At 37.8% G+C, this 21,635-nt stretch overlaps 1 protein-coding gene across 1 annotated transcript in view; it reads right to left on the bottom strand.

Annotated features, from left to right (window-relative positions):
* The window catches only part of CUL3 (cullin 3), a 109,123-nt gene that overhangs the window by 44,572 nt on the left and 42,916 nt on the right, over positions 1-21,635 (bottom strand). Inside the window, exon 3 of the mRNA XM_020975481.2 lies at positions 12,178-12,291. Within this exon, the coding sequence (XP_020831140.1) occupies positions 12,178-12,291 (114 nt within the window). The remainder of the gene's footprint in view (positions 1-12,177; positions 12,292-21,635) is intronic.

Here is a 21,635-nt window from a genome sequence, read left to right as displayed (position 1 = left end):
TCATAACGAGGAGCCCAAATGAGTCCAGAAACTGTCTTAGCTAGACAATACATTTACTTACTACCCAAACAAAAATGTAAAGTCAATAATGATTACATTTTTAGAACTTGGTCAGGAGGTCCAAATCTGGCAGCTAAGAATTTTTTTACATTTTAAAACATGAAACTTTACTTTAAAACAAACAAAAAACCTCCATTCTTAGCGTGGTTCTGTTTTTGGCCCTGAGCCAGTAGTCTGCCAAAACCTGGTACAGAATATAATTTCAAATGAATAATCCCACAGAGGAAGGAGAGTGGGATGTTATGAACACTACTGTCTCAAAGAATATCAACAAGCAGTGGAGGAAATTTATTTGTAGAAAGCTTGGTATGGGATCCAATTAAACCATATCATTCTAAAAGCATTAAGAAAGTGAAACTATAACAAGTATAAGAAAAACAAAATCAAAGAAAAAATGAAACAGCATTTCTATTAGAAATTATTTTATTTATCAATGACAGCATAGCCACTATATTTTAGCAGCTCAATTTCTGATTGCTAAAAGAGGAAGTAGAAATGGTATTAATGAAGATAAAAAGACAAGAGCAGTTGGACCAGACCAAGTATATATAAGGATATCTTTACTGGAAATAACACATTCTAGAGAGTACTGGAAAACTGATTCTTAAGACATATGAAAGAGATGACAACAAACTGGGGGGGAAAAGATAGTATTATTATCCAAAACTACAACTACAAAGTGATCAATATCTGTCAAACCATCTGTCCATTTCTCATCTTCAAAAGAAATTTACACATATGCTGATAGCATCCTTTACGAAAACATGGGAAGGGAATAGACAGGTTTTCAAACAATTTTCTAAGAAGCTAGGTGGCACAGTGGATAGCATGCTGGACTTAGAAGTCAAGAAGACTTGAGTACAAATCCTACCTCAGACACTTACCAGCAGTGTGACTCTGGGCAAGTCACTTAACCTCTCTCAGCCTCAGTTTCCTCATCTGTAAAATGAGGATAATAATAACACTTACCTCACAGGGTTGTTGTGAGGATCACAAGAGATAATGTATGTAAAAAGTGCTTTGCAAACTGTAAAGCACTATATATAAATGTTACGTATTACTACAGTAGGTTACAATTTTATAGTTACATAAAATACATGGAATCTAAGATTCTTCTGTGTTTACTTACATATCTTAGAGGATAAAAATATAGCCTTTTAAGTCTGCCCTTCAGCAAAGTATGTCCCATGCATGCATATTAAAATTATACACAATTCCTTGATAGAGACAAAAGCAGTGACAATTGTCTCACAATCAACTCATCGTTTAACAACAATTGAAGTATGGAAGCCTACCAAATCTTTTTTGTCATTATCATAAAGAACATACACTGTGGGATCCAAGAAAGAGGGGATTTCTATTAAGGGTTTCAACCTTGATTTCAGAGGATTCATGAACTTAGAGCAGAAACAAACAAACAGTACTTCTTCACTTTTACCAACCTTTGATTTCCTTCGTAATCCGCATGTATTTTATGGATTTAAGGAAACTGTGCTGAGAAGGGGCCAAGAGGCTTCATTAGATGGCCAAAGAGGTGTCCATGACACACACAAAAAAGGTTAAGAACTCACGCCACAGATGCTGAGGTCCTCCAGATGTCAATTACAGATGACACTGCACATTTTATATAAAGCACAGAATACTGAAGAGTCTCCTAAATAAATTCATAGTTGTCCAAAAATTCACCATCACAACTTACACAAGAAGAACCAAGTGGATGAAAAATGTCTATTCAGAATGTAACAACATGCAGCAGGATGTTCAATGAGACAGTCCATCAATACTTGTATCTTGGACAGACACAAAAGATAGATGATGAGCACAAGTAATCACCACAAATAAACGCAAGGGGAAAAGTGGGCTGGATTGTTAAAAGTGTTGTGCAATGTCAAACTGCTTCCTAAACACACACACACACACACACACACTCTCTCTCTCTCTCTCTCTCTCTCTTTGCCAGTGACTCTATGCACCTACAATTCATCTAATATCAGAATCACTTAAGAATGGCAATTATGGAGAGCAGCTAAGTGGCGCAGTGGATAGAGCACAGGCTCTGGAGACAGGAGGACCTGAGTTCAAATCTGGCCTCAGACACGTAACATTTCCTAGCATGTGACTCCGGCCAAGTCACTTAACCCCAACTGCCTCATTAATTAAAAAAAAGTATGGCAATTATGGGTAACTGACAGGACAATGGGGAGACTCATGGCAAGTGCAAGTAGGCCACAGTCTTTTGCTAATAAAGGGTACATAAGAAGTGATATGTAAAACATGCCATTTGGAAGATTATTACTGGAAAAGGGAGATGGGCAGGTCATGTAGCAAGAACAAGGGGTAACAAACGGATGGACAGCCTGAGTACCACACTGATACCAAGGTCATATTAAAGACCTAAAAGAAGACTTCCAGAATGCTAGGAGGATCTTAATATCGTAATTTATGGTATAGCTATGACAAGAGATGCACAGGAGACTAAGTTAGTACCCACAATCAATGGAATCAAAGATTAACTGAAGCAACTAAGTTATTTAACAGTTACAGAAGGTAATCTTTAAAAATAAAAGAAAATAAATATATCAAAAAAAAGAAAGAACACAGACATGAGATACATGGGAACTATCATTATGCACTTCAATGCATCACAACTTTGCAAACTCAAATTCCTGCTCTTAGATGTAACAACTGAAAAGAAATGTGGCCCCATAGAGTTTTAATGAAAATCATTAAATACAGCTGATCACAAAGACTATAATATATTAATTGCTACGTAATTTGAACATATACACTGAATTCTTGCTGAGATGATTATAGGTCTATGTCACTCCAAAGAATAAAGTTGTCCTTGAAATGTTGGTTTGTCTCAAATCTAAAAACCTAACAATAACTGAACATAATACGAATGAAAATCGTCATTTACACAAAATACACAAATCTACCACGACGCACAGACAGACGAAGTATTTGCCAAGCACTGTTCTAAATGCTGGGGAGAGAAATAGATATGAGCCTGCCATCACTGAACTTGCATTAAAATGGCATAAAGGGAATTTGAGATAGGGGTGGAGGAAACTAAAACATCACTGACCTGCAGCACAGAGAGCAGGGCCTCAGGGCAGAGGGCTCCTCAGGCTGGCAATGAATCAGTAGATGAGGAGGAGAGGGAGGAGTCCAGGAATGAATGACTACCAAAAGACTCACCAGGGTATTTCTTTAAATAATAGATTGTTCAAGTTTTAAAATACAGTTTAGTTTAATGAAAACCGGGATGGGTGGGGGTCAAGTGGACTGGGTTGCTACTAGCTCCCTATAAGACCTCTAGCTAGTTACTCGCCTTCGCTAGGTCTCAGTCACCCGATCTCAAACATGAAGGTGTTATACAAAACCAGTTCTAAAAATTCCGTAAGTCTATGCCCTCTGTAACTGTGGATAAGCAATTCTTAAGCAGAACTATGCACACATTTACCCCACTAAACAAGCACCACCAATGTCTGCTAGATAAGAATTTGTCCAAAAAGTATAAGGTAATTAAAATTGTCAAGTAGCAAAAAAAAATAAAAATTTAAATTTAAAAAAAAAATAAAATTTACAAAATTTAAAAAAAATTGTCAAGTAGCTTACTGTACTTAGTCAATCTTTCTTTTCTCTAATTCAAATAAGCTTTCATGGCAATGTTTCCAGATCACTCCTTGTTTTATTAAAGATGAACACCATCACATTTGTAATTGAGGAAACCCACATTTCTTAGAAGAAAGACCTTAAGAATCTTTGATATTTTCTTTTATTCTGTCTCACTTCCTTGAAATAATTGCAACTATAGAAAGGATCAATCTAGAAAAGGTGCTGTATATAACTTTTAACAGCAGTTTTTCTACATATTCCCCAAACTTCCCATGGCATGGGTCTCCCTCTTCCAACTCTCTTAGCTAAGAACTCTGCCGCATAGGTGACTAAAAAAACTGAAGCCATTTTTCTAGAGCTTCTTATCCCCTCCTCCTCACTGCACATGACTCAAATGTCTTAAGCCACTATTCTTCTTTATGTCTGTTTTACATGAAGAGATGGTCCACCTCCTTGGCAAGGTGACGTTCTCTAAATGTATGAGGTCATTCATTCTATCTTCTCCATCGATGTCCCCTGTAACCATTCCCACTCTCTCCCTTATAGTTAATCTCTAATGGCTGCTTTCCTACTGCCTCCAAATATGACCATACCTTCCCAAGCACCCCCCATCTCCATCCTTAAAAAACAGTCATTTGGTCCATTCATGCTTACCAGTTAGCCCTTTTGCAACTAAAAGCCATAAGGTGTTATCAGTGCCTTTCCTTTCCTAAACCTTCCAAATTCATCATTCAGCTGAAACTTATCTCTCCAGTAACTAATGATTCCTTAATTACCCAATCTACTGACTTTTATACAATCTTCACCCTTCTTGACCTTCCTGGAGCCTAAGACACTATCGATCACCCTTTTCTTTTTGATGCTTATGTCTTGTTATGTTTTTGTGACACTGCTATCTCTCCTTGTTTTCCTCCTATCTGACTTATCCTTCCCAGTCCCCTTCATTAAGGCCACACTCACTTTGTGTCCCCCAAGGTTATATCCTGAGCCTTATTCTTTTCCCTTCCTTTATACCAGGGGTGGGAAACCTGTAGCCTCGAGGCCACATGTGGCCTTCTAGGTCCTTGGATGCAGCCGTGAGACTGAGTCCAAGTTTTACAGAACAAGTCCTTTTATTAAGGGCATTGTTCTGTGAAGTTTGGATTCAGTCAAAGGGCCACACTTGAGGACGCAGAGGGCCACACGTGGCTTGGAGGCTTCAGGTTCCCCACTCCTGCAGCCTGTACTATTTCACTGAACTCACTAGCTTCCGTGGATTCAAATATCTCTCAGCAGATGACTCTCAGATAGATTTATCCAGCCTTAATCTCTTTCCAACTTCCAGTCTAGCTACTGTGCCTATTAGTCATTTTGAATTTGGTATCTTGTAGACACCTTAAAAACAAAGTATCCAGAACTGAATCCATTACCTTTCCCACATCCTAACTTCAGGTGCTATCCTTCTAGTCACTCTGGCTTGAAACACAGATGTCATCCTTGAATCTTCACTTTTTCTCACCATCTCCTGCCTCCACCTTCTCTTTTCTGACACTGCCACCACCTGGTGCAGGCCTTCATCACTTCATGTACGGACTACTGCAACAGCCTGTCATTTGGTCTTCCTGCCTCAAGCTTCTCCCCATTCCAGTCTGTCCTCCACTCAGTTGTCAAACTGATCTTCATAAAACACAGGTCTAACTACATCACTTCCCTATTCAATAAGTTCTTGTGGCTCCCGAAACTTCCAGGATCCAATATAAAATCTATTTGATTTTCAAAGTCCTTCATAACCTGGCCCCTACCCATTTGTCCAGTCTTTTTAAATACATCACAAAAGACACTCCATCTCTCAATTCTTGTGTATTTTTACTGACTATCCCTCAAGTACAGAATTTTCGCCTCCTCATCTGCACTTCCTGGTTTTTTTCAAGTCTCAGCTGAAGTCCCCCCTTCTACCAGAAGCCTTTCTTGATCTCCACTAATGCTAACATTTTCCTTCTGTTATCTCCTACATATCCTGTATAGATCTCATTTGAACAATTTGCATGTTGTCTCCCCAATTAGATAGTGAGCTCCTTGAGAGCAGCAACTGTCTTTTAACTTTCTTTGTGTTCTCAGTGCTTAGCACAGTGCCTGACACACAGTAAGCATTTAAATGCTTGCAAAGCACTATGGATATAAAAAGAGGAAGACAAAGACAGTACGAATGATCAAGGAGCTTCCAATCAAATGGGGGGAAACTATGCAAACAAATACATGCAAAGCAAGCTATATACAGAATAATAGGAAATAATTATAAGGAAGAAAGCACTGGAATAAAAAGGAGTTGAGGAAGGCCTCCTTTAGAAAGTGAGATTTCATCCGTGACTTCAAAGAAGCCAGGGAGGTCATTAGTCAGAGCAGAGGAGGGAGAGTGTTCCAGGCATGGAGGACAGTGAAACAAAATGCTCAGAGCGGAGAAATGGAGTGTCTTGTTTGTGGAACAGTCAGGAAGCCAGTGTCACTGGATCAAAGGGTATGTGTTAGGGACAAAGATGTAAAAGTAGGAGGGGGCAAGGTTATGAAAGGCTTTGAATGCCAAACAGAGTATTCCGTATTTGCTCCTGGAGGCAACAGGAAGCCGCTGGAGTTCATTGAATAGGGGAGTGAAAAAGTAACATGATCAGACCTGAGGTTTTAGGAAAATCATTGCAGTGGCTGAGTGGAGGATGGACTGGACTGGAGAAGGTCTTGAAATGCCAGAAGTATGCTACCAAGAAAGAGGACACGCACCAAGGCATCACTGCTTCTAAAACAGAGAAACTGAAATACATGCAACTAACTTAACTACTAAATAATTAAATTCTTCTCCTCATTAAATTATTTAATTCAACAAGTATATTAAATGACTACAAAAAGTATTATGCATAGGATATAGAAAACGCAGTTCCTGGGGCCAGCTAGGTGGTGCAGTGGATAGAGCTCCAGCCTTGGAGTCAGGAGAACCTGAGTTCAAATCAAGCCTCAGACACTTGACACTAGCTCTGTGACCTTGAGCAAGTCACTTAACCCCAACTGCCTCACCAAAAAGCAAAAAAAAAAAAGAGAGAGAGAGAGAGAGAGAGAGAGAGAGAGAGAGAGAGAGAGAGAGAGAGAGAGAGAGAGAGAGAGAGAGTGTGACTGTGAGCTTCTTGCAGGCAGCCTGTCTTCTAGCTCTTTTTTGTATCCAGCACTTAGCCCAGTGCTTGGCACACAGGACGCACTTAATACCTGTTTATTGATTAAGTGCATCAATTTCATTGGGAGGAGAGGAGAGGAGAGGAGATGTGTGTGAATGAATAAAACTGTGATAAAAGCTAGACTATGATTAGGACAAAGGATACAGCTACAAGAAAATTTTAGGAGAGATGTAACTTTCAACTGAGGTTTGGGACAGGAAAAATAAATCAGTGAAGATTTTATTCATGGCAGTAGCACCCAACATGGGTCTTAAAGGAAGAGAAGTTCAACCATAGTAAATGCAGGAGTTCACAGACGGAAGAGTGAGTGATAACTCAGTTCAGCTAGAATGGAGTATGGGGCAGCTAACTGGCACAGTGGATAGAGTGCTATGCCTGGAGTCAGGAAGATTCTTCTTTCCAAGTTCAAACCTGGCCTCATACTCTTACTAGCGTGCAACCCTGGGCAAATTCAAGCCTCAGATACTTAGTAGCTGTGTGACCCCATGCCTCAATTTCCTTGTCTGTAAAATGAGCTGGAGAAGGAAATGGCAAACCATTCCAGTATCTTTGCCAAGAAAACCTCAAATGGGGTCATGAAGAGTTAGACATGACTGAACAACAACCACCACCACCACCACCACAACAAAAGAATGGAGTCTAAAGGGCAATGGTATGAAATAAAGGTGGACAGGTGGAATAGTCTAAAGCAAGTCTTTAGGGAAAATTTATCTTTCTAAACGCTTCTAACAACAAAAGAGAGAAAGAATAGATAAAGTGGCCATGAAATTAAATAAAAAAATAGAAAACCAACAAATATTAAAATCCTTAAATAGAAATTCTAAAACCCAAAAAGATCAACAAAACTATACAGCTACTGTTCTTAAACAAGGAAATATCATGTTCAGACTTTGTGCATTAGGAAGATTGCTTTGGCATCTATATCAAGAACAAATCAGAGAATCTAATTTTGGCATCTAGATAAAAACAAAGAAGAGAAACGGAGTCAAAGTAAAGCAATTACAGTAGTCAAGGTGAGGAATAACCAAAGCCTCAACTATGGCAGTGCTAGTATGGAGAAAAGATAGACGCAAACAGTATTTGAGAGGAAGATCTGACATAAGGGAATAAGAGTCAGAGATAATGCTGAGATTTTGATACTGTGTGAAACTGTTGATGGTGGTACTATCAACAGAAAAAGAAAAGTTGGTAAAGGGTCAAATTTTGGAGAGAAAGACAGTGAGTTCAATTTTGGAAATGTTAAATATGAGAAACTGGCAGACCATCCAAGTAAAGATACTTACATCAGGTGGTTGGAAATGGTAGGGAAAAGCTCCAAGAAAGGGTGGGATTATATACATCTAGAGATGATCTACATATAAGACAATGGAAACCATGGAGTGGACAGGATCACAAAGGAGAGAGTACAGAGAAAAGGCCTGAGGATAGAACTTTGTTGGTTTATCTATTAACTCCAACAAGAATTTTACTAAGCACCTATCTGAAAATGAAAGAAGAGACAAACATAAAAAAAAAATTGAATTGACCAAAAAAGCCCTAGGACTGATTGCTTGAAAAAGCAAGTAAGATAGACTACCACCTCTTGATTAAGAAGAGGAAAGCCAAATTACCAAAATGAAAAATGAAAAACAACCATCCATGACAAATGAAGAGGAAATTATTAGGAATCATTCTGCCTAGTAATATATCAACAACACTGACAGCTTGAAGGAATATTTATAAAAAACACTAGTATACCAAGAACTATGCCAGGGGCTTAGCATACAAAGAAATGAAAAAGTCCACAGTGTAAAGTAACAAGACATAATACAAATTTAAACACAAAGGGTACACAAAGCGACTTTTGGTAGGAGGTCACTGGCACTAGGAGGAGATCAGGACAGAAGTCCTTTAGAAGGCGGCAGTTGAACTGAGCCTGAAGACAGTTACAGATTTCATGAGGTGAAGATAAGGGAGGGAGTGTATTTCAGGGGAACAACTCGTGCAGAGGCATGGAGAAAGAAAACAATGTCAAAATATGCTCAGAGATGTTTCACAGACAGCTGGTGATACAGAATTGGAGCTCAAGAGACAAACTGGGGATAGATACATAGTACTGAAAGCAGTAATCAGAGAAATCATATAGTTCAACCCATGGGAGCTTATGCAACACCAAGAAAATACAGAGGTTAGACCCAGGAGAGAGCTCTGGTGTACAGTCAGCATAGAGAACAGGATGACTGGATGGTGATCCAACAAAGGAGACTAAAAAGGAATGGTCAGACATGTTTATATTTCGATTTTGAAGAGGACCAATGACATCACAGGGCAATATCTTAATTTGCATGTGAACTGGATTTAAGGGAGGCAGAGTTGTACAAAGTCACCAGTCTCACTCTCTCTTCCTGAGTCATTTAAGTCCAGGAGCAAGACAAAAGTCAAGACCACTGGCAAAGGCCCAAGATGCAGTGGATGACCTTAGCATCTTCCATATCTGATTAAGCTCTAAGCATTCTACATGCCTGCTTCAGCTACCTGCATGGCCACTGGAACAAAGTGTTCTCATCCACCCATTCCACAGAAGAAAATCTTCACATGCTTGAGGTAAACATCCCCTTAACTCACCAAGAGGTTGGAGGCCTGCTGCTTACCCTAAACCTGGTTTAGCCTGTCTGCTGAGATGGTTTACCAGGGTGTGGCTGCTGAGCATGTCACAGCTTCTTGGAGCCACAGGTAAGAACTGGGTGAATCAAGTGGACACCAAAGGGGGAAGAACAGCCCTGAAAAGGGCTCAGCAAGCCTCCATATCAGAGGTGCTAGTCCTTCCAAACACTCCATACACCCTTGGCCAGACATGTTGGAGAGAACAAATCACAAAAACTTAAGAGAATAGAGAGTGTGCAGAACAAGGGGAGGAGGATGATCAATCGTGTCAAATGTTGCACAGGTCAAGAAGGATAGGAATGAGAAAGGATCATAATATTTGGCAATTAATGTGCTTAATCCCGGAGAAAGAAAGTTCAATTAAGTTACAAGGTCAGAAGTCAGACTGCAAGATGCTGAAAAGTGAATGAGAGCTGAGAAAATGGAGACAGTGAGCATATTTTTTCCTCCCCTAGGAGGCTGGCTGTGAAAGAGAGAAGAGATATAGGATAGTAACCTGAAGGCAAGGTGGAACAAAGGGAAGCTTTTAAAGGATGATGGAGATCTTGGCATTCTCCAAGCAACAGGAAATAGACTTGGGAGAATGATCCATGTGACAACACTGCTGAAGGAAAACAGGAAATGAGAACAAAATTTAGCCTTGGTAAAAAGGGCTACCTCTTTCTCCAAGAGGAGAGGAAGAGGGGGAGGAGATTTGAAGTACAGAGTTGATAAGGACAACATGTTACAGAATGCCAACAAAGTCATACAATCATGCTAACTGGGTCCATTACAAATTTATGTTATACGTTCTCAAATAGGTCCTCACTGCTGCATACACATTCTTTTACTCTTCCTTGATTGGCTCTTTATTCCACTCCCCTCAGCACTTATTCTAAACCTTTTCTTCTCTTCTTAAGCCACCTAATGTTACCATCTCCTTTTAGTAGAGGACCTTCTTTCACTTTTTTTTGTTGAAATATTTGACAGGATCTTCTTCTGAAAGCACGTGAGGAAGAGTTGAGTAGGCTACTACTGGAAAAGAGAAAAGAAGTTTTGAAACAGGCGCTAAAAGAAGTGAGACAGAGAATCAATCATCAGGGCCAAAGATAGTTATTTCTGTGATATTGGCTATGTTGTATTTCTACAATTTCATCAAAGTAATATAGCTTCTCTGTATAATCACATTACTACCACCAATAAGATCAGATCCATGCTCTTCATTTAAGTTTTCCTGTCAGAGCAAGGATCACTGGCAGGAAGAGAAGGATGAAGAAAGAAAAGAAAAACTTAGAATAAATGGAAATTATATCACTTTTTCTGTTGCATTTTAGTAGTTGGGGCCAATATGGCTAAAAGGACAAAGTCCTGAAAGCAAAGCTCATATGCCTGATTCTAAAGCATAGACATAGTAAGTACCATGGTTAAAATTTGATCAGATCAGTCTGTATTTACATTTAATAAAGGTCTATTAATTTCTGTTTCTCTAAACTATGATGAATTCATTTTGTAATACCTGAAAGACCTGTGATTTGTCAGCTTAAGGACTTCATAATAGAATTCTCTCCTTCAATAAGAATCAAAACAAGTCTATGACTTAGCAGTAAATCCTAAAGAGTAGACCAAGTCACAAGGCTTCTACACCATACAGCTACTAAGAGAGGCAACAAGGTATGGTGGATAGAGTGATGGTTTTGGAATCAGAAAGACATGGGTTCAAATCCTGCTACCTACATGACCAGCGGTAAAGAAGTTAACCTTTGGAAACTTATGTTTCATCTCTAAAATAGGGTACTATTATCTACCTCACAGGGTTTTTGTAAGGCTCAAGGAAATAGTCTACACAGATTTAAATGCTAGTTATTTTAAAATTACATGCCCACCTGGGTAAGGGTCTGATGAACAAGTTTTCCTATCATTACAATAGAGCCTCTAGCTCCAACACAACTGAATTTTATGGCATGTCGGTAAGAGCATCATATCCAAGCTTGAGATACTTTATCATATAGAAAACTTATGTGTGTATAATCACAATGTGACCATTCTGTAATCCAAAAGATAACTGCTAACTATGGACAGTTCAACTCCCTTATATTAATCAAGTACCTTACTCTACACATAACATTCCTCAAAGATTTTATCTTACTGAACATGTGAAAAACATGTTTCAGGAGTGGATTTTTACTGTGGGGAAAAAGATGAGAATGCAAGTACACCTTCAAAATGCTATTAACTTTAAACAGTTTCTTTCTATGAACACGGAAAGTACTCACTAAAGGAGTAAACTACGTTAAATGTGTAATTTTTCAAATTCCAGTCATTATACTTCAAAAAATAACCTATATAAATGACAAGAAAATGAAAATTTCCTTCAGTTAAAAAACTGAGAACTGAATATTCAGCATAAAAAATTTGTGAGTGCTAACGTACTGACCCAGACACTTCTTTTTTGCAATATTTTCTGAGAATTTTACATTCTGAATCACAAATGGCAGTAAAAAACCAAAAAGGTGAACAACACTCCCACTGTGATTATTAAGGAAATATGCAATTTACCATTATCTTGCTTCTATGGACTTTACAGAAGCTTAGTATTTAGAAATGGAAATTTTTTTTTAAGTGGATCCCATTCTTACATTTTACATATATCATTTCTCTTGAAAGAATTACCACCTACCATATACATTAGAATGTCTCTAATCATCACCATAGCTGTCTGATGATCATTCCAAGCTTGATTTAGTGTTTGAAGAAAGTTGTTATTCAACGAATTTAGTACATCTTCTCGCACCTGCAACAGAAGAGATTGATTTTATCCTGTATAGTTTATCAAAGAAAGAATAACAGAATATTCTTTTTTAGTTAAGAAAACAATCTATAGAAAGCTCAGTTTTGATAAATTTGTCCAAGTCAGAAATATTACAGCCATGAGATTTTAAGTACTGTATTTTCTTCTGTGTTACACTATGTTCTCATATCTTTTAATGTAAAAATTTCAGGCCAGAATGGAGAAGTCTGACCTGTCATCTTTTAAAGAAATGGGCCAGATACTTTTTTTACTTTAAGTAAGAAAAATAACACAATAGCATTATGTTTTTCAACAACAACAAGAAAGGATTAGAAATATTTAACAAAGAACTTTATAACATGCCATATATATACATATAAAGAAGGTACACCTGGAACAAAGCTATGATAAATCACAAAATGTTACAAGTTAGAACAGAACAGTAGGGTATTTTTGAAGGGAAAAACAATTTTATTATAAAGTCTAATGGGCATGATAAAATTGAAGTTGCATTTTAAAAAAGAATAAAAATTTTGAAAAACGTTTAAAGATGAAGGAATAACATAGGAACAATTAACACAATAGAAAGTAACAGAAGAACCTCATTTAAAAAATCAAGGGACAATTTAGGGAGGTACTAAGGGTTAATAAACAAGGGGTCCTCACACATGAAAAATTCTTTGAAAGAGGAAGTGGGGATAATGGGGATAAGGCACTGGACTTGGAGTCAGGTGGGTTTAAATCCCACCTCAGTCACCTACTAGCTGTGTGACCCTGGGCAAGTCATCTTAACCTCTTTGTGCCTCAGTTTCCTCATCTGTGAAATGCGGGTGTTGGGCTCAATAGCCTCCAAGGTCCCAGTCCTTCCAGCTCTAAATCTATGACCCTATGAAATGTACAAGAGCATCAGTCAGAAGGATTATAAAGAGGTATGATCAGATTCTGAAAACAAGCCTTCTTAGCTGACAAAGCTGGAGAAATGCGGGGGGGGGGGATGGGGACAGAAGATTTTTATATTTTTACTATTACTGAAAAAGTCTGCCTTACTATAAAACGTGGGAACAACCATAACAGTCACTATTAAAAGGATACATTCCAAAATTACACGATCAAACTTTGTTACTCCATTCCTCTCTAAGTTAAGGGATACTGTGGTTCTGACATCTTTTTCTGGATTTTGTAAAACACCGCATATTGTCAGGTACATTTACACACATATACATACAAGCATATACAAACACATTCAACAAATGTTGACTGAATGACATCGATCAATCAATACTAGAAGGTAGGAGGAATATTAGTTGTATGATGTTAACTTAGGTAGCATTAGAAATGACCCGTGTTTAACAACTCAGTAGAACTGGGCTCTCTTGGAAAAAGTAATGTATTGGTTTGTTATTTAAAAATGTGTAACAGATGTGAAATTGTATGTTGAAAGAGCAAATAATGCTTTTAAACAAAAATCACAAATAAGTTAGACATTTTTCAAAAATCAAAATCCCTCTCATTCTAAACCAGGTCCCTCTTCCAGCATCCCCATTAATTACAACTCAGTAGTCACAAATTCCACCTCTGATACCTATTAGTTGTGATAACCTCTCAGTGACCCAGGCAACTCTCCATGACTGTAAATTCCCAAGCAGGTACTGATTTCCATTGGTAGGAGTTTACTTATTGGGAATTCCCTACATCAACAAAACTACAGATCCAGTCCAAGCAAAACTATAAAAGCATAAGCCACTTGTAAGAAAATGAATATTTTCATAAATTATTCCTTTCTCCAAATGAACAAAAGATGATTTATCAAGCATACTCATTAAATTGATAAGATAGGAAAAAAAAAGCATAATAGGTCCATAATGTGGGCATTCCAAAAAGTAAAAAGGAATACTTTTATTTTTTAATAGTCAAGGATCTGTGGTCTTACCGATTTAAGAGTTCTTTGCAAGGCTGCACATCATAACCTATCCATGCCAGCTCATCATGTACAAATCTTTTTTTTTTTTTAATCCAAAGTTCCCCACAGAGGGTCTATCCAAAGTGCTGGAAGCTTCCTCAACTTTCTTTCAGCACTGTGAAGGTACCAGCGGAGCTCTCTCGGCTATGCACCTATTCTCCTGCACTCTTACCAAATGCAATCATCTCTTCTCATCATGTAATTCCTTGATGACATGAAAGTTCTTCACTGATTACACGTTGCATCCTGCTAATACCCGCACCATACTTTTCTATGGTATTCTTTAAGATCTTAAAGATCTTTAGGTCTTTGGACAAGACGGCATTCCACTTCCTGCTGTCATAGAGCAATACTGCTAAATTCTTAAGGACTGAAAAGATGGACAAATTTGGCTTTCAAAGGAAGCTTAAGGCAGGAAAGAGTCTTAAAACTTCTCAAAAGCAGTAAGTCGGTTTCATTCTTCTATAATGCTAGATAGATCTAGCTCATCCATTTATATTGTCTGTCACAGGTATACAGACTTTTGGTCAAAATGTATATGGCATGCAGATGTGACTGCCTACATTTTCCACTCATTAATCTGAGTTCTGCTTTCTGGTGCCAATTAGGACACAGGTGGCGGTGGTGACTGAGGGGAATAAACATTCATATAACACCTGTAATGTGCCAAATGCTATACTAAGTACTTTACAAATATTATCTCATATGATCTTCAAAATAACCCTTGGAGACAGGAGTTATTATTATCCCCATTTCACATTAGAGGAAACTGACAAAAACAAAAGTTAAGTTACTTGTCCAAGGTCATGTAGCTATTAAGTATCTGCAGCTAGATTTGAACTCGAGTCTTTCTGACTCTTAAGCCCAGCATTCTACCTATTGCACCACCCAGCCACACACAAATGCATGTTGAAATAGTTATCCCATCCACACTTCGACTTTCCCCATTGAGGTTTTGATAAATCAAGGGGTCAGCATAAGAAATTAAATGGGAATTTTGGGGGGAGTTTTGTGGAAGCCACAGGCAAGATACAAAAACCAGCAGACAACACAGAAAAAGTTTAGAAACTTAGAAAAGCACAAAATATATGCAGAGTATTGTATAATACCAACATATTTCATCTTCTAATATCTACCATAAATACATATTATTTCTTCTTCTCTAATGTGAAGGGAGGGCCAAAAAATTTTATGTGGATTTTCGAGATCGCAGAGATGCTGGCACCCCAACCCCCATGATGTGGAAAGGATGACTGTATAGGCAATGCACTCATCATTTACCTGACCTTTCCTCTGTGGTCAAGACTTTTTTTTATTATTACAGGTCTCTTCCAAGAGGCTATGTAAAGTCTGGAAGCATGATGTAATCAACACAATATCATCTGCAAACAGGATCTTCTGGAGGACATCTACAGGGAAATCCTCCTCCATTAGTTGCAGATACCTTTGGTGAGCATACATCTCTCTGTTTTATAATTTGCCCAATGTTTACCAAGAGGTCCAGGGTTATTTCTGTTATACCTTGAAAGGAGTCCTAAACAATCTTGATGTACGAATAGGAGACACCTTTAAGAAGATATTGTTTCACTGAGTTAAAATCTTCTTTCGTAATCAAACAATAAGCATAATATTTTCTGTCTTTTATTTAACTATGAGATAGTAAGGCTTTGTGTCCCATTGTTAACTATTGTTCACAAAAGCCTATTTCTTCCCAACTAAATCTTTCATTGAAGATGTCCTCAACTCATAGATAAATAATGCTCATAAGGATTTTGTATAAGTGGGAGAGTAAGCATACATAAACTATGTGCTCTATCAGTCACCTTTATCTATATTAATAAGATCTAAGATTTTTTCCATACCTTTGGTATCTTTTTTGTACTTCAGATACTTTGTATTATATGTGTACCCTCAATGTACCTACAAGTATATCACCTTCAGCATGGATCTCCTCTAGATTTGACCCAATTGAGCTGCTTTTCTCTTCTTTGTTCTATTTAATGCCAGTTCTGCTTTCTCACCTTATTCACCTATTCTACCTTATCACCTCCGAGACTGTGACATTACAGTTCAAACCGTTCTACTTTTCTTGATGGAGAAAACGATTATTGAAATAGTTTTTGCAAATCTCTTCCATTCTTCTTCTGTTTGTATTCCTCCTTCCATCTGCATTCTTGAATGCTCTTTTGCTTAGTGGGACATACTGTCAAACTTTAAAAAAAAAATAACTTCACCATTCACTGTTTCTGTTTGATGAGACAATACTGTTGATAACTGTCCATTGTCCTTAAGAATTTGCAGACGTGCTTATATTGTAATCCAGTGTCGCCTTTGGTAGCCATCTCTCTCCATTTGGCAAGTAGGCCATATATTTTGCTGTCTAAGGCATTTTCTGGACTCTTCAGCTCTCCTTGTGAAGGCAATTAATTCTTATTAAACTTTTGGATGAAATCATAGTTGGTGTCAGAGACAGTTTTTATTGTCCATTTCCCATTTCTTTATTTTCAATAATGTTTTAAATTAAGAATTAAATTTTTTTTCTTGCACTTTACAAATTCTCATCTGAGCTCTGACAACTTGATGGTCAGGAATAACTCCTATCAAAAACAAGTATTTTCCTGCCTGTTAAAAATGTCATTAATTTTATTTTTAGCGGTATTTGATAGTAGTTATGTCCAGTGCTTAAAAAAAAAAGAAAAGCAGTGTCTGAAATTTTATGAATGATTTTTTTTTATTAAAAGTGCTTATGATGTGGACAGCATGAGGCTTCTGTACACTTCTTTCCCCTGAACCAAATTCTTCCCAAAATTTTCACCTCATCCACACTTCTTCAATGTAGCAGTAAGAACAAAAACCTGGAAATGCTCTAAAAGAGTAAGAGTTAATAATTGCAAAAGGTCAAGGCTCTTCAATTGCAAATCATTGACAATGGTACTGAGACACACAGACACACACACCACCCACAGTCAATGAGTCACAGAATTAGACTTAGAAGGGACACTTCAGAGAATATTAAGCCTAACCTATTTCTGTTCAGAATCTCATCTACTCATCTAAAAAATAACCATACAGCCTTTGCTTGAAGATCTGCAGCAAGAGGAGACATAATACAGCTATGGAGGCAATGAATTCCACTTCTGGATAGTTCTATCAGAAAAATTTTCCTGATGTTAAGCCTCTACAATTTTCCTCTGCAATTTCCCTCTACTTCTGCTATTGCTGCTATCCACAGCCAAGCAGAAAAAGTTTAATCTGAAAGCCCTATAAAGCATTTTCTTTTCCAGGCCAACTATCACTTTCTTCAATTAATCTTCACATTGCACAACACAGAGACCTTTCACCAGCCTGGTTGAGAAAAAGATACAGATTAAGTAAAATGATGTTTCTTCCTGAATAGAAGCCTCAAAACCTACCATTACTACTTATCTAGCCAAAGTAAAGACTAGAGGACATCACAAAATAACTGGCACAGTCAAATATGGAGCAGCATACACATTGATAAAATAAGGTAGCAAAACAGTTGCAGTCTACCCATTAATGCTTTAATTCTCATAAGCATAGGAAAAGACAAACAATGACACATAGTTGCACAATCCACCTCCTCCCTGTAAAAGTGGAGAGAAATAGTTTCGAAAACTACAGATATCTCCCAAAATGCACTTTTAAGAGGATACTTAGAAGTAGCTGTTAATTATGAAACAGAATTATAATTCCCCCTAAAGACAACAGATGATTACATAGGGTTTTGTTGTTTTCTGAGTAATGATAAGGATGACATTTCTATTCTTGACTACTAGGCCTAATTTCAGAGTAAAAGTGAGGTACACACAACCAGCTATTTATCAGTTAAAGCAAGAACATTGCAGAATGCTTCAGTGGCTCCCTAGACCAAACTACATCTAAAAACAAATCCCTTTAAAATATAACAAGTTGTGATCCAACTCTTATTTTAACATTTCAATGAAGGGAAACTCACTGTTCTCCAAAAGCAATTTCTATCCATTATTCCTAGTTCCAGGATCAAATTAGGGTCCTTTGAATCTTGCCATCTAGTTTATTATCTAACTAATAGAGCTTACTGTTATCAGCAAATTAGATACATATAGGGTCTAGATATCTAGTGTGCTCCTCCACTGGAGACCATTTCCCAAGTAGACAGCAAACCACTAATGACTAATTTCACCATTCATATAGTTCCAAATCATGGCATCATGAACAAATTAGAGGAGAAAGCAATCAGATCTATGGATAAGGGAAGAGTTCATGACTGAACAGAAGTTAAGGAGGATCAATGAAGGTAAAATAGACAATTTTGATTACATACAATAAAAACTTTTTTTGCACAAATAAAACCAGTGCAGCTAAATTTAAAAGGGAAACAGGTAAACAGAGGAAAACATTTGTAGCAAGTTTTTCCCATAAAGGTCTCATTTCTAAGACATATAGGGAATTAATTCAAATTTATAAATAATAAGGGCCATTACCCAACTAATAAGTGACCAAAGGATAAAAGTATGCAGTTTTCAGAGAAAGAAATCCAAGCTACCAACAGCCACAAAAAAACCCCCCACTCTACATCACTAATTATTAGAGAACTACAAAGTAAGGTAACTCTGAGATTCCATCCATACCCATCAGATTGGAAAAGTTGATTAAATAAAAAATGACAAATGTTGGAGGAGCTATGGGAAAATACATACATTAATGCATTGTTGAACTGTTGCACTATGAACTGCTCTAGCCATTCTAGAAAATAATTTGATACTAAGCTCAAAATCTATTAAACTGGGCAAACCATATAACTCAGTGATACTAAATCTATACCTTTAAAGAGATCAAATAAAGAGGAAAAGGACAAGGACCTATAGGCATAAAAAAATATTTAAAGCAGCTTGTTTTATGGTAGCAAAGAACTGCATCTCATCAACATTTTTGCTAAAATCTAGGTGAGTTGCATTTATCAGTTTAGCAACTCTATCAAAAAAGCAAATTAAGTCATCCAACAAGACCATTTTTGATGAAATCCTGTTGGTGTGCTCACTGCTTTCTTTTCTGGAAGTTGACTAACCAGCTTTGGAATAGGAACATGGGTTAAAAGTGGTAATTTACAATACTTCCAAATAACCTTTTCTTTATTAAAAAAGTTTTTTTATCAATATTTTGGGTTTCAGCGGAGCCAAGATGGTAGAGTAAGAGCAAGGACTCGCTCGAGTTCTTCCCCCAAACCCCTCCAAATACTTAAAAGTGACTCTAAACAAACTCTAGACCAGCAGAACCCACAAAAAGACAGAGCGAAACAAATTTCCAGCCCAAGACAACTTTTATGGTCAACGGGCGAAGTCTGTTGCTCCACGCTGAGAAAGGAGCTCAGTTCAGCATGGGCCACACAGGCAAAGACTGGGCCTCAGCAAACCTGGAGCAGGCCTCAGAGGACTGAACCAAGCAGAGCTGTGGAGGTTTCCAGACTTCACAACCTAAAAACACCTAAGACAATTTAGAAGTTCGGTAGGAAAGGTCTGTCAGACCTGGGTGAGAGAGGAGCGTGGTCCAGCCCTGGCCTTAACACAGAACCAGAGCGGCGGCCACAGCTGCAGTTGCTTCCAGAGCTTTTGGCCAGCCCGCACACCATGGGGAGACCAAGCAGCTGATCAGAGGGGGTTGCAGGGATCTCTTTGCTGGCTCTGAGGCAGGATTCTCTTGCTTTGCCCATGATTGGATCTGGGTCCAGTCCTGGGTGGTAGTCCTGAGGCAAGGAGTGCTGGTGTGGTGGAGCTTGTGGCAGTAGTGGAGAGAGAGCCCTCCTCTCATTTCCAGGGCAGAAAACAGTGCTTGTGGTCACTCACAGACAAGAACACAGGCCAGGAAAGGAGTAAACACCTCTCCTTAGATCATACCACCTTGGAAGAACTGAAAACTTATAGGTCCCTAGAAGTATCTCTGAAAACAACTGCACAAAACCCCCAAAGCCTGGGACAGTACACAGTCTACACTGGAAGCAGAGACTAACTTAACAAAGACTTTAAAAAGTCAAGGAACTGATTGGGAAGATGAGCAGAGGGAAAAAATTCAGACTACAGAATCTTACTTTGGTGACAAGGAAGATCAAAACATACAACCAGAAGACAACAAAGTCAAAGCTCCTACACCCACAGCGTCCAAGAAAAATACGAACTGGTCTCAGGCCATGAAAGAGCTCAAAAAGGATTCTGAGAAGCAAACAAGAGAAGTAGAGGAAAAACTGGGAAGAGAAATGAGAGTGATGCAAGAAAATCATGAATAACGACTCAACAGCTTGCTAAAGGAGACCCCCAAAAAATAATACCTTAAAAAATAGACTAGACCAAATGGCAAAAGAGGTCCAAAAAGCCAATGAGAAGAATGCCTTAAAAAGCAGAACTGGTGAGATGGAAAAGGAAGTCCAAAAGCTCGGAGGAAAATAATTCTTTAAAAATTAAAATGGAACAAATGGAAGTCAGTGACATTATGAGAGATCAAGAAATTATAAAACAAAACAAAAAGAATGAAAAAAACAGAAGATAATGTGAACTATCTCACTGGAAAAACGACTGACCTGGAAAACAGATCCAGAAGAGAGAATCTGAAAATTATTAGACTATCTAAAAGTCATGATCAAAAAATGAGCCTAGATATCATCTTTCAAGAAATTATCAAGGAAAATTGCCCTGATATTCTCAAACAAGAGTAAAACAGAAACTGAAAGAATCCACTGATCACCTCCTGAAAGAGATCCCCAAAGGAAAACTCCTAGGAATATTATAGCCAAATTCCAGAGTTCCCACGTCAAAGAGAAAATATTGCAAGCAGCCAGAAAGAAACAATTCAAGTATTGTGAAAACACAGTCAGGATAACACAAGATCTAGCAGCTTCTACATTAAAGGACCAGATGGGCCGGAATATGATATTCCAGGTCAAAGGAGCTAGGATTAAAACCAAGAATCACCTACCCAGCAAAACTGAGTGTAATCAATGAGAGGGAAAAATTGATATTCAATGATGTAGAGGAATTTAATGAATTCTTAAGAAGCCAGAGCTAAACAGAAAAACTGACTTTGAAATATAAGCCTCAAGAGAAGCATGAAAGAAAACAGGAAAGAGAAATCATAAGGGACTTATTAAAGTTGAACTGTTTACATTACCTGGAAAGATGATATTTGTAACTCATGAGAGCTTTCTCATTATTAGGGTAGTTGGAGGGAATATACATAGACAGAGGGCACAAGTTGAATATGAAGGGATGATACATAAAAAAGAAAATTAAGGGGTGAGAGAAGAATGTACTGGGAGAAGGAGAAAGAGAGAGGTAGAATAGGGTAAATTATCTCACATAAAAGAGGAAAGAAAAAGCTTTTACAGCGGAAGGGAAGT

The sequence above is a fragment of the Phascolarctos cinereus genome, unplaced genomic scaffold (assembly GCF_003287225.1).
Source record: "Phascolarctos cinereus isolate Bilbo 61053 unplaced genomic scaffold, phaCin_HiC Scaffold_7;HRSCAF=346, whole genome shotgun sequence".
In the NCBI taxonomy this organism is placed as follows: Eukaryota; Metazoa; Chordata; class Mammalia; order Diprotodontia; family Phascolarctidae; genus Phascolarctos; species Phascolarctos cinereus.
This window is presented reverse-complemented; position numbering and strand designations above follow the sequence as displayed.